The sequence below is a fragment of the Brachypodium distachyon genome, chromosome 1 (assembly GCF_000005505.3).
Source record: "Brachypodium distachyon strain Bd21 chromosome 1, Brachypodium_distachyon_v3.0, whole genome shotgun sequence".
Classification (NCBI taxonomy): domain Eukaryota; kingdom Viridiplantae; phylum Streptophyta; class Magnoliopsida; order Poales; family Poaceae; genus Brachypodium; species Brachypodium distachyon.
The window spans coordinates 64,965,931-64,979,373 of NC_016131.3; the positions used below are offsets into that span (position 1 = coordinate 64,965,931).

At 47.6% G+C, this 13,443-nt stretch overlaps 1 protein-coding gene across 1 annotated transcript; it reads right to left on the minus strand.

Annotated features, from left to right (window-relative positions):
- Positions 1-213: 213 nt before the first annotated feature.
- On the minus strand, positions 214-3,254 carry LOC100838031 (L-ascorbate peroxidase 1, cytosolic). The gene is made up of 9 exons (XM_003558130.4): positions 2,951-3,254; positions 2,705-2,879; positions 2,537-2,602; positions 1,679-1,727; positions 1,123-1,208; positions 960-1,039; positions 743-845; positions 601-659; positions 214-513 (listed from the first exon to the last, which is right to left on the minus strand). The coding sequence occupies exons 1-9, from the start codon at positions 3,067-3,069 to the stop codon at positions 498-500; spliced, it is 753 nt and encodes a 250-aa protein (XP_003558178.1). The 5' UTR covers positions 3,070-3,254; the 3' UTR covers positions 214-497.
- Positions 3,255-13,443: the final 10,189 nt, after the last annotated feature.

A 13,443-nucleotide genomic window follows, 5' to 3' on the forward strand; every position in this document is an offset into this window, starting at 1 on the left:
ATAACAGCGAGTCAAACAATAAGCCCTTCCTAACTGTTACGGAGTACCAAATAACATGAGATTCAAACTTGTGAAGTTGACTCAGTACTATTGCAAAACCACAAGCACTACGGCATTCCATCATACTTGTCACCAAACAACATAGGGTTCAAACTTATGAAGATGTGCAAAACCAAAGTGAGTCAAATGATAATCCTGAAAGAAACGACCAGCTAAAGAGGCAAAATCAAGTGCATTTCAGAAGTTAAAACACGGATCATGCACAGAACACACTGAAAAGCACTACTGGATGTCACACCAATAGATCTGCGGCACAAGGCAACTGAATTCAGCTTAACAGCTCAGAAACCACTGACAGCGTACAAGGGATGCCCTCAGGCCAACAAACTTTATTACAGAGATGATTACTTAAGCAGTCTGCCGGTTCACAAGGACCCTAGACTAGAAGCAGAACAAGATCACTCTGATCGCACATAGTAGCAGCAGTACTACACCACTTAAGCTTCAGCATACCTGTAATGACAGTTCACAAGGACAGATGATTAGATACAGTCGAGCACTCGAGCTGATGAGAATACTACCAATGCGACAGCAACTCACCCCAGTTCGGACAGCCTGAGGTGTGCCTCCTTGTAGTCCTCAAAGAAAGCCTTCTCATCCTGCCACAATGAATATAAAAAAGTTTGTATAACTTTTACATATCTCTACAACCTGGTTTAGTAGATAGCAACAGGAGACATACAGCAGCATATTTCTCCACGAGAGGGCGGAAGACAGGGTCACTCAGCAGGGTTTTGTCACTAGGAAGCTGAAGAAGGCCCTCTTTGTCACCACTCAGAAGCTCCCTGTGAAAACGAGTACGTTAAAGACATCGAATCAGCAATAAATGGGATAATATGTTCTTAACTAGACATGGTTTAAGAAAAGAACAATAAAAACAGCCAGTTCAACCCACTTACGTGAAGTAAGTGTTGTCAAACTTCAAAGGTTCTCTAGTCCAGGGTCCCTCAAAGCCAGATCTCTCCTTGTGGCACCTTCCCTTAAAACCCAAGAAAATTTCATTAGTGCATCACGCAGCGATCAAAGTACATTACGGAAGCATATAAGAATAGGAAAACTAACCAGGGTGTGACCACCAGAGAGGGCAACAATATCCTGATCACTCAAGCCCATCTGTTTGCCGAACACTTGCCTTAGGTGGTCAGAACCTAGTAGAGGACAGTAAAGAAAGTCATCAGAGTGGAGCGAACAAAGCAATACTACAGCAGAGCTTTCTTATAACTTGAGCCATCAGGATAATGGAACAATATAGGCATCATCAAATGATGGAGCGAACAGAGCAATACTAGACATGGAAATAATTAATACTTCGTGAGAAGCAGAAGGCATTTCAACAATGCGGTACTATCAAGACACTATATGGAGCGAACATCAATTTTGCAGCATAAGTAGCAACCAAAGCAAGAATTCCTTTTCATTCCCTCATTCCCATATTAAGTGACTCAAATTCACCCAAATATGGATGTATCTATATCCAAAAGGTGTCTAGATACATGTAATATTTCATCACTTAATATGGGACTGAGGGAGTACATGGGTTCCACGCAGTTAGTAATAGTGATAAATATTTGTTACTAGTGAAAAATTGCAAGAAATATAGCATGGGTTAGAAAGATACCCTTGGTAGCATCAGGAAGGCGACCCTCAGGTGGGGGCTGAGGCTTGTCCTGGAAAAGGAATAGGATTGTAAGATGTTCTTGGGTAGACAAAAACAACGAAACAGATCAGGTGATAACTTCACATTCTGTTTAATTGCAAGAACACAAAAACAGAAATATTTGTAATTACTCCCTCCGATCCATAATAAGTGTGTCAGATTTTGTACTCGGCTAGTACAAAGTTGTACTAAGTGTGAGACACTTATTATGGATCGGAGGGAGTAGTTGCTAAGTTCTGGAATACAGTAATGAGCCAGGGAACTCTTATTAAGGCTACCCATGGAACCAACTTGTATCATGACAGATTAAATCAGTCTCAGATTAATTTGGATCGAAGTGGGAACCAGCAAGAACTAATATCATGACTGATTAAATCAACTTGCCACTGCTCCTATCACGGAGTAAAAATGCAATCAAAAGTAGTCACATTACAATTATTATGGTACATTAACCCAGTAATCCAACCCTTAAGGACGACAGTAAGCATGTCAAGTCCAAGCAACAAAAACGTTGCGGGCTTGCGGCCAACCAACACGAACAGTCCAGGACACAAACACCACTTAACATAAACCATACCTTATGATGATAAACACAAACTATTCTAAAATATTACAACCAGAAACCTCAGTCCTATTAAACTAAAAAAAGTCGCCGGCCAAAGACTAATGTAATCGCTTTTTCCAAGAGCAACCAACCCATAGACTAAAAGCACATCAGGACAAAGCCTTAAAACTCAGCATCACCAACCTATGCACAGTACCCCTGCGGAGTTAAATTCTCTAAAACCCTGAGACTACTTCAAGGTTGAGAAATCTCACCTCCCTCCCTGGGTGAAAGGGGATCTCAGGTCCACCGGACACCTCCACGGCGACAACTCCCGCAAGCTACACAGAGAAACAAAAACAGACGCAATTTTTTTTTCAGAAATCACGTCCATTCGACCAGATCGGGCCGTTCAACCAGATCTAACCGTATTCGGGTCGAACCTGGTAGAGATCGGCGTAAGAGATGGTGGGGATCTCCTCCTTGATAGGCTCGAGCATCCGCACCGCGATGTCCAGCCCCGCGTTGGCGGCGTGCGCCTGCTCGGCCGGTTTCTTCATCGTACCGAACGGGCCGCCGGTCTTCGACGACACGTCGAAGGTCCCAGCGGAGTGCCACCTGCGCGGCGATCTCAGATCAGACAACGGAAATCCCCCGCGACACGAGCGCGGACAGGAGAGGGAACTTACGCGAGGCGGAGCATGAGCGGGGCGCAGCTCTTCTCGGCGATGAGGGCGCGCAGCTTGCGCCTGGCCTTCTCGACGGCCTCCTGGTACTCAGCGCTCACGGTCGGGTAGGTCTTCGCCATGGCTGCTACTGGGAGGTAAAAGCTTCGGATCAGGCGGAGAGGGATGGAAGAACTGATGAAGACAGCAAGGCTTGTGGGGCGAATGGCAGCCACGCTCCCCCGGGGGTTTATATGCTGAGAAGGACGCCGCCGGTACAGGGGAGGGGAGAAGGGAAGCTTCTGCGAGGGCTCCCCCTGGCCGTCGATCCTGGGTTGGGCGATCGTGCGGTGGGAGCTGCGGTACATTTGGACGCGCGTGATAGGTACGCCAGTAGTAATGGCCCGTGGGCCAGTGCGGTAGGTAGGGGAATCGGTTCTTCTGTTTATACGATTTTGCCCCTGCTTTGCACGGAAAAGCGGAAGGCGGCGTAGGTGCTTTTGGTCATTTTCTGGAGGCCCCGCTATCGTAAACGGCGACGATTCACGGCTTCACGGGCTGGTGGGACACGTGGCTTGAGGTGACTGGTGGTGGCCCGACGGAAATGGATCAGCGTTAACGCCGGCCCGATATTATCGGCCTCGGTCAGTGTGCCTCTGGTCTGATCCTTTCCCTGCGTGCCTGACCCGCGTAGTTTACCGTCCTCCTTCCGTTCAGTTGGCGAACTCGGTCGAGGCGAACGACTGACAGTCGGTACACAGAACGTTTTGAGAGAGATCCGTTTCACATCCAGAGGTTTGATCAAATTTTTCATCTTCATTCAGCCATGCAGATGCCTCCTCATGGATCCGTTTCTCATTCTAAAGGTCTGACAGATTCTCGTCTCCTTACTCCTGCCAAAATCGTTAACAGTGTCACTTATTTTTCTTCTACTCCGTATTTCCTAAGGATGCCAAGGATGAATTGGTCAGGCGATCAGTTTAATTATCAGCGTCAGACAGGTTACATTCATGCTGGAACAGGCAAAGACTGCTTCCAAAAGAAAGAAAAAAGGAAATAGCCAAAGGCGCCGGACGTGAGTTGATGAAAAGGAGACTAGGGAAGACATTATAATCGAGTCTAAATTGAAAGAATTGAGAAGACATTATCGTGGCCGGTTTCATGCTGCAGGAACATGACACAATCTCCGCTTACCAGTCAATGCTTTTGATTTCTTTCGTGTTTGCCTTCGCACCGATCATTCGAATAGCCAACCCATTGCACGCTTTTTTTCAACCCATTGCACGCTGACGTTCTGAAAGATACTTTTCCAGATTTTGTCAGCCAGAGAGTCTAGAAACATAGTTTAGCAAAGGCGGGTGAGTGCGCAAGCTTTGCTCATAAGCTGCAGCTAGCACGTGTGCAGTAATTAACCCAGGACTAAGCACTGCTCCATCAATCAACCCAAAGTCTGGGCATCCCTCTTGTGGCTCGGAAGATAATGATAGAAAGCAGCGGAATCAAGGGGGAAAGACGCTGACCGTTGAGGCGAGCCGCCACGGCACCACCACGCGCGCTTGTCCGACCAGGCGAGGCATATCCGTCGTCGCGCCCGTCGGTGTGCAAGCATCTCCACCTACCGCCATCAAATTTAACAGCGCGACAAGGAGTAATGGCCGCCCGGCGGAGCATGGTGTGGAACCAGACGGGGACACGCCGATATTCTATCGCGCAATTCCGACGACGCTCGCGCGGCCTGACCCAGTTCTGCCCCCACCGGCCGGCGGCTAAAATATTTCTAGTTTTTCTTATCCGGTTACGTACTACTTTGATCGACGGCGTCACCAAACGGAATATGAGTATTTTGGGGGGCGTCTGTTTCTTTGCGAGAATTTGTGGAGTACTTTTTTGTACACACGAATCGCGACTGCTCAACATAAGCATATCACTGTCATGAACAAGGTCATGACCTTTGTTTGGGTTGGAATCATTCGACTTTATATTATTTTTTTTCGAATAATAATCATTCGACGTTATTACTACGCAGCATTATCAATGTATCATGCTATCCGATCTAATTGGTTAACCTATAGGTTTTTTATGCTCTCTCATAAGTACTCCAAAACTTACAAACATAGCATAGGAGTACTACGGAAGAGTTCAAGAGGGCACCTTACAAACATTCTTAAAAACGGGTTTCTTAAAGAGAAGCAGCTTGTTTTTTAGTTAGAGATAAATCGAAGTGCTTGGCCGTTATCTTAAGTGGGAGATTAGGATTGCATCAGATCTTAATACAAGGCTTTGATACGTTGACTGATACTCCTAAAATATAACATACCCTTTTGAAACAAACCGAGGCCTCAATCCATTAATTGAACTAGCTAAATGTCTGTGCTCTGGTACGAAATTAAGAATTTGTGTTATGCATGAGTTGTTTAAATATGTGTCGCTCATATTTTTTAAATTTCTGATAAATAAGAATTATGTCAAAATATTATTTTTGAAAAATACAATTACTCTTGAAAGTCATGAAAACCAATCAAGCATAGTCAAAAGATCATGATACGTATATAATGAGTGACAATTAGATGAGTATATAATGAGTGACAATTAGATGATTCTGTAGTTTTTAAGAGGTAGTGTTGTTGGAGTGAACTCGTGACCACCAACTCAAATTTTTACAAGTGTAAAGATAATAATAAAGTTGTCCAATTAATTGAAAAATAGACAAAAATCGTCACAACAGTATATGATGTTGTCAACATAACCGCATCACACACACTATTAGCTGGTCTGTCTGTTAACAAGCACTCGACACACAGAAGATCGTCATTGAAGTTGCATGGGTGTCATTGCAATCACGCACAACACAACCAAATTGGTGGATCCAACTTCACTACAAATGCCCGAAAGACAAGCCTCGGATGTGTCATTGTCATCAATGGTGCCTGAACCCGAATTGATCGGAACTGACCGGCCAGGGAAAAAATCGAGATTAATTTACTGCCGGACGCTAGGGCCCGTTGGTCAGATTTGCGCACGTGATTGGGAAATTACGAGTTTTTTGTTACAGATTAGTAGAAAATGCGTGTTAAGTGAAATGTGGTTTTGCGATACTTATCTTTCGAAGATAGAGGTGCCTTGATATTTACTTTTCTTTTAGAGAAACTTCTGTATTTTTTTTAAAAAAACTGAACCCTTTGTACCTATTACCTCGGTTTCACTCTCATATTAGGGTGTTGCGTTTCTACGTGGAATCACCGTAAGTCCGTAACGCCTAGAAAAATTGGGCCGGAAGGTTACTAGTTTGTGAGCAAGGTCGAATTTCACTTATCTGGGAAGATGGGCCATCATGCTTCCTGGACGTCCGAATAACGTGAACTAGAACTGGGCTAGAATTATAAGCAACACTATGGTCCATCATGGTTCCTGGATGCCCGAATAGGGCAAACCAAAACTTGAAAACTGGGCCAGTATCTATTACAATATATTAAATTGGAATCGGTGGTGATGGGTGGACGCGTTGGTCGGTCAACTTCGTTAAAATTACAATCAATATGTCATTGTTTCTTATTTTCTTTCCTTCCCGTCTTATTCACGAATTCAGTAGCAGAAATTCTACGGTTTAGATTTACCGAAAGTTATCGTACGGTCCAAATTTGTTACAACATAATACGAACAGTTCTAAAATAAATCAATCTTTTTAGTATGAAATCCAAAATTCTTCGTATCCATCTCAGTATGGAAATCAATCCGAACCCAAACAAAAAATCTCGGTATCAATCTCAGTATGGAAATCAATCCAATCGAAAAATCAATGTCCAGACTTTACCTCCACCGGCTCGTGTTTGATACACTTTCCGTTGTTCCGTAGCATCGCACGGGTTCTTTTGCTAGTTCTAAGTAACACATGATAAATAGAATGGCAGGCCCAGAGTGTGGTGCAGTGCTGGGAGGAGATGAGAGCGATGACGTCAATAAAACGAGGAACGATCGCATACGCTCTCTCGTCGGGAGAAAACCCGTGTGAATGGGATCGAACCGTGAGTTCGTGAGGAGCCACGCATCGCTTTTGGATCACTTTGGTCAAGCAGTCCACCGGGAAGTGAAGAACGGATAACCCAGCGGGCAGCGGCGAACAAAAATGAGCAGCTGTGTCCACTTGTCCAGTACACGGGCACGCAGCTAGTAACTTAGCACCGAACCAACGTACTGCGCTTGGTGATCGATCGATCTATATTCTGCTGTGTAGTAACTTATCTGCAAGTATGAACTACTGGAAAATCTCATCCTATCAGTCGTTGATTGTTGTATCATATCATATGCATGTGACGTGATACGATGTCGTGTGAGATTATTTATGAAGAGCGTTTGGCGTTGCGTACAACGTCCACGTGAAGCCCCTCGCACGTACCAGTAGGCGGGCGCATCCAGGTAAAACCGTGTCATCAATCAGTATCAGACAAGCCATCCATGATATTCGAGACGGGGATAGGGTAGTTGCACACAAAAATGAAGGAGAGAAACAAATAAAGGGGAATCCCATGGTTTCAGATAAGATCGGCCTGAAAGCGACCATATCTCCGTGGATCTAATTAGCTGTTAGCCGAGGATCTATTACACGTGCCCACTCATAGTCGCTGGGCCGGATTCAGTTGGTTTCGATATCTCTTTTCCCCAAGAACTTCCTGATCCATTCATTGTTCTTGTTCGGACGAACATGCACAACAAAAAGGAAAGAAACAGACTAACAGAGAACGATGTCCTCTACATATTCGTGATGGCCGATATGTAAGCCCCAATGGCGAGGAAATTCCAATACCGAATCCATAAACACGGGCGGTGAAAACTGATCGAAAGAGAAGTCGAATCACTTATGGGTTTGTACGGCGAGAGAAGGCAACAGCAAACGAAAATTAGCTCGGTCGATGCAACGAAGAATTACAAGCTAGTACTACAGCACACAAGCAGACACAGACACCTCCATCGATCGATCCCCATTATTTTTTCTACACCACCAAGCGAGTCTCCAAGGTCTCCAACAATGAGACGACATCCCGCCCGTCAGTCCAGCGTAAGCACAAACTGACCATATTATATACGGAGTATATCTCCGTCGAAGGTACCGCAGCTACGACGCAGCATGCTCGAGCGAGCTAGCAGCAGCAGCCGCCGCCGCCGCCTCCGTTGTTGTCGCCGTTTCCTCCTCCCCAGCCACCGCCGTAGCCGTTTCCTCCTCCGCGGCGGCCGCCGCTGCCGCTGCCGCCGCCAGAGCTTGTGGAGGTCTTCTTGGTGTCTCCGGCGCCGGTCCAGTCGGAGATGATGGTCTTGATGATGTTGCCCCTCTTGGGGTTCCTGTTCCCGTCCGTCTTCTTCGTCTGTCCGTCGCCCTTCCCGTCCATGCCGCCGATCCCGAAACGCGCACCCTCGCACTCACGGAGAAGCTAGCACGCGAGCGCAGGCAAAGGGGAGTGAGTGTGTGACAGTGTGAGCTTGCCAGCTTTGGATGGGAGATAGCCTTATTATAGGCTTTGATGGCCTCCTAGAAAGCACTAGATTATTCTAGCAAGGTAACTAGCCCCGATCGATGACGACTAGTCGACGAGAGGTTTTGCACCAGCACCCCCAGCCGCCAAGGCCGCTGAGCCGCAGCGGTACTCCAGTAGCATTATTCCATAATGCAAGGGGGTTTATTAGCAAGTGCTGTTGTGGCCACTGAAACACTCCACTATCTGAGGCTCGAGTCGTGCGTGCGTATTGGATAGGACGGGACAAGTGGATCGAGTGTCTCGCCTCGGGCTTTCCGTCCCTCGGTTGAATCATCAGCAGACAAACCTTTTTTCCGCGAGGAACCAGAGAACCTTTATTTTAAAAAAGGAGTTCGCTTCCCCTCCTTGCTTTGTCGGTATGTTCAGCTTTGTGATAACTCACGTACCAAGCGTCATTTTCGTGACGTGGTGCCGCTTACGTCCCAAAACACCGTCACATGCTCGCACGCACACATAAACAGGGCGTGTATATAGTAGTACCTGAGCAGATATAGGCCTCGAACTATGTGACGGCCCGACAAAAACAAAATCCTGTTATTTTGTGAGCACGTTCTGTGAGTCGTGACCGGCCCTGCGTGGAGGAGTAACACGGAGATGATCTTCGTGACCCTCTGCGCAAAACAGCGAACGAAGAAACGTGATGCGCTTCTTCTTCTTCTGTCTCTGTGTGTGTGCACCTTCGTGATAAAAGCTGTTGTGGTCGGCATCCAGCGTAGTTTCCCCGATGAAATGATGAAATCTCTGTGGCGATGATCAGCTGTCTTCTCTCCTTTCATATATAGAATACGAGTATATATCAGTCGTTTGCATGATCCTAATCCGGTCGCCTCACGCCATTTTTTTAGTCTTGAACTGCCGGCCGGCCATTTTTTTTTTCTTAATCGTCGCTGTGTCACTCTCGTTGAAATCGGACATCCGCACGTGTCCACGAAGGACTTTCTCGTCCCAGGGTCCGGCTGTAGTGGGCCAGTGGATTGGAAATGTACGTACTGGAGGTCGTCACTCTAGTCGATTTTTTCCTCCCTTCGATCTCCAAATAGCTGCCTTGTGAAATTAAAATGAAGGGAAGCCTGCTAGAATTGATTAATGTGGCCACGCTGGGGCTTGCATTCATGCGGAGTATATTCGTGACCACTACGTTGGCTCCTACGTTCAATGAACATGTGCGAGTTTGATTCGACGGGCGACGGTGACGTGAAGATAATGGCACTCATCACCACTTGGGTTAAGAGTGTGCCAGAGCTACTACCAGGCAGCGGAGATGATCTAGGGCCAGGAGCAAGCACAGCTGGAATTTTAAGGGCAAAGGACCTCGACGGCTCGCCATCCGTGTGCCAAGAGGCTGGCACGTCAGCGGTTTCTGCTTGTACCATGTACGTGTCGGTCAAGCAAAACTGTGGGCGGGGTACGTACGTCGACCATGACGATTCGCGTTGTCGTGAAACTTTTCTTAGCTCTGAAGGCGCCAAGCCTGGGCCTACAAAATTAACAAATTAAGGGAACGAGCTGAAAAGGCGGGACCATGCATCTTTGGGCTTTGGATCGATGGCGACGCGACCTCGCGTCCTAGTAGTTCATTGTATCAGACCGTAACTCTATTTCCCCCCTCAACTCTATCTGTGAGCATGAACTGAAATGAACGGGCAAAGGCAAACGACAGACCGTCCTCTCGTCAGCTAACAGGGTGGTGCATGAACTTGGTGCTATGGGTACAAAGGAGTTTGTGTACCGCTGTGTTGATGGACAGGACCAGACCACGTACTGGAATTGGTTTGTCGCATTGTGTGTGTGTGTGTGTTTTTTTAAGAAAACAATCGGACTCCAGAGTTGAGAGAAGAAACGCCTTAATTGATTTCTACTGCAACATGGAATCCACCACGTGAACATAATATTTTCTTCACTCTGTCAGTCTGTCGCTGACTGCTGGCGGCTGGTGCTGTGGCGCATGTGCAGATTGCACTAGATATGATGTCCCAATCAAAACGATCATTTCTTTTTTCCAGATGCAGATTGATAAATAAGTCGTGCCAGTAATCTTCGACCTCTAGACGACGGCCAACGCACCCGGGCCACCAGATTCTTGGCACGTAAGCAGATTTGTCGATGACGCCGAGTAAGGGGGCCCAAGCTGACAAGCGTGGCCACGGACAGGTTCTAGGACAAGACTTCGCCAGCAAGCAGCGCCCGGTTGTAGCATCAAAATACACGCTGGCTAAATGCTGAGGTGTCGTCGCGTCATTGTGACATTGTCTGGCTGTGAATCCTTGACAAAAATCAGCGCGCCCGCAGAAGAATAAAAACAGAAGCCATTAAGATCTATTCCCTCCGTCTCAAAATAAACGACGTAGATTTGTATATCCACGTCACTTATTTTGAACTCTGCACAGCCCGTGGCAGAAGCTTACTCGTGCTGAAATACACACCACCACTCCCAACATTACAAACCAAAATTTCACCGCCATTTCGACGCTCGCACTAGTGCTGCTGTAAATTTGGCAGACTCCGCAAACTACGACAGAACCTCGTACGTTCAGTAAAAAAATGCATTTGGCATTCCATGATCACACACACCCCCTTCCGTCCGGCCGGTTCAAGAACCGAACCTGCATCAGTAGTTCAGTACTAATAACAATAACAGAGCCATCAGGAATTGGGATAGGAAACTTTCCAATTCTCGGTTGTTCTTTGGATCTTCTTTTTACAGAAAGACAGGGGTTTTCCCCATTCCCATTTTATTAGCTCGAGACCACATCATCCACAGTTCAGCACCTCAGAAAGTCAGAAGTAAAGCAAACAAACACACAGACCAGCAAAACATAGCTCTAGACTACTGTATTGCAAGACCAGCAAAAACAGCCGAAGCGGCAGATACGAAGACTACAGCTTCAGGCAGTCGCCAGAACCAGTTTCTTTGGACCTTCTTCCCTCTTTCAGGCTTCATCAACCCCCCGCCGGCACGACGCGGCTGCGACCGCCGCCGCCGCCGCCGCCGCCACCTGCGTTGGGGACGAAGCACCGGAAAAGGCTCGCGAATATGCTTGGCTTCACCTGCCCGCGCCTCGGCAGTGGTCGCCTCGCGTCGCCCTGCCGCTCCATTGGTACGGGTGCTGCTGTTGGCGCCTTCTTGCGCAGGAAGCTAAGCTGAGGCTGGAGACAAGATCGACCGTACGGGCGTACGGAGTAGTATCAGTATGTTCGTGCTTATCCGCGATGTGTGAGGAGTGATTACAGGCTTTGCCTGTTTTATTTGTAGCAGCAAACGCGCACTTGTGTGTGTGTGTGTGTGTGGTGGTGTGTGTGTGTGTGTGTGGGGTTGGGTTAAGAGTTTGAACTCTTTGATGTTTGCACCTTTCCGGAGATCGGTCTTCGATCGGCATCTTGGCACTTTCAACTTTTGTGTCTGAAACTTGGGACAGCACCGCACGCTAATGCTAGTATACTCCACTTCTACTGGTGTATTATCTTTCAGGTTGCATGACAGTCAGTCAGACACTGCGACATAGAGGGAAAGATTTATCTGACCAACGTATAGCAGCACAGATCACTGTAGCCGTTTTTTTTTGCTGTAGCAATTATTTTGTGCTCTAGCAATTAATCTAAAAAATGGATGTTCGAGATTGTGTGCGGTCAAGTTTCAGGTCCGTTCAACATGGCCCGCCTAGGTGCAGAACCTCCAGCCACACATTGCTCCGTGGGCAGCATCGTGCACCCAAACAAATAATTGGTTCTATTCTGAGCACAACACTAGGGCCGCCTTAACAGTGATCTTTGATTTCTAGCTAATGATGGTCCGTGCCTCTAAGAATTACTTCAACGTGCTCTCCCCTCTCCGCCTCTCCGGTGAGATCAGCGCAAAAGCGCCGCACGCCACGAAGAGCACGACTTGCGGCTGGCGCCCAAGTCGCCGATTATTTTCCTCTACATTTTTTAGCCGGGTTTGGCCAGTGGGACTAGAAAAGTGCCACCGCTTTCTCGGTTTCTGTTACTAGCAATTTTGTTTACAGATGATGTAAACGGCCGGGGCCCCGTAGAACACCACCACCAGATACAGCTTGCAGGAGAAGACTTGGCTGCGAAGCACCTCGATCCGCCTAGCATCACATCAGTACTGTACATGCATGCTGATGTGTCGTCGCCTCATTTGGGGAGCAGGGCAAATTGTGCGCTTGCGAGCAAATCAGCGCCTGTCGGAGAGAACAAAAACTGCCCCAACCTCGCAGTCGCAGCCAATTCTCAAGAACACGAGAAAGAAACACACGGCAGTGATTTTGCACTTTCGCCAACGTCAACGTAGACAATGTAGGAATACCGTACAAGTATCAGGAAGCAGAGAGCTTGTTCGATGATGAATCGATGTTTTTCTTCTTACTCTGCGAGCAAGGTGCAGAGAGCGAGTTTGCTCAATCAACGTTACCAAAATGTAATACTCTGCGACCAAGATGCAGAGATCTTATTCAAGTAAAGAAACCGGAGTACACAACAACACTACAGACCAGAAATCCACCACCAATTCACCCCCCCCCTAAATAGCAACGATATCAAATACCCAAAACTGACACTAAATTGCTGCTAGACGGAACTACAGACTCCAGTTGCCGGCGGAACGTCCAACAAGTAGTAGTACTCCCCACCAGCGTACCCAACCCCCAAAGCAACCACCCTCATTTTGTGTTCAAGAGATCAGCTTTCGGCCCGACAATCGGACCTGCAGCGATCTCCACTGGAACCGGAGAAACCCCAATTCTTGATTCTTCTTCAGACTTCAGATCTTCTTCCCTTCCCTCGGGCCGAGTTGGATCAACCACCGGGCCCGACACGGCGACCGCCGCCGCTGCCGCCGCCGCCGCTTCCCTTGGGCTTGCCTTCCTTCCGCTCGCCTTGGGGCGCCGCCCTGGGGACGAAGCACCCGAAGAGGCTCGCGAATATGCTCGCCTTCACCTGCCCGCGCCTCGGCAACGGCCGCCTCGAGTCCGCCTGGCGCTCCATTGT

Coding starts and splice junctions, on each gene's coding strand:
- LOC100838031 (XM_003558130.4), bottom strand. CDS start 3,069: ATGGCGAAGACCTACCCGACCGTGAGCGCTGAGTACCAGGAGGCCGTC. Junction 1,209..1,678: donor CCTTCCTGATGCTACCAAGG/GTATCTTTCTAA, acceptor GTCCTCTACTAG/GTTCTGACCACCTAAGGCAA. Junction 660..742: donor TCGTGGAGAAATATGCTGCT/GTATGTCTCCTG, acceptor TCATTGTGGCAG/GATGAGAAGGCTTTCTTTGA.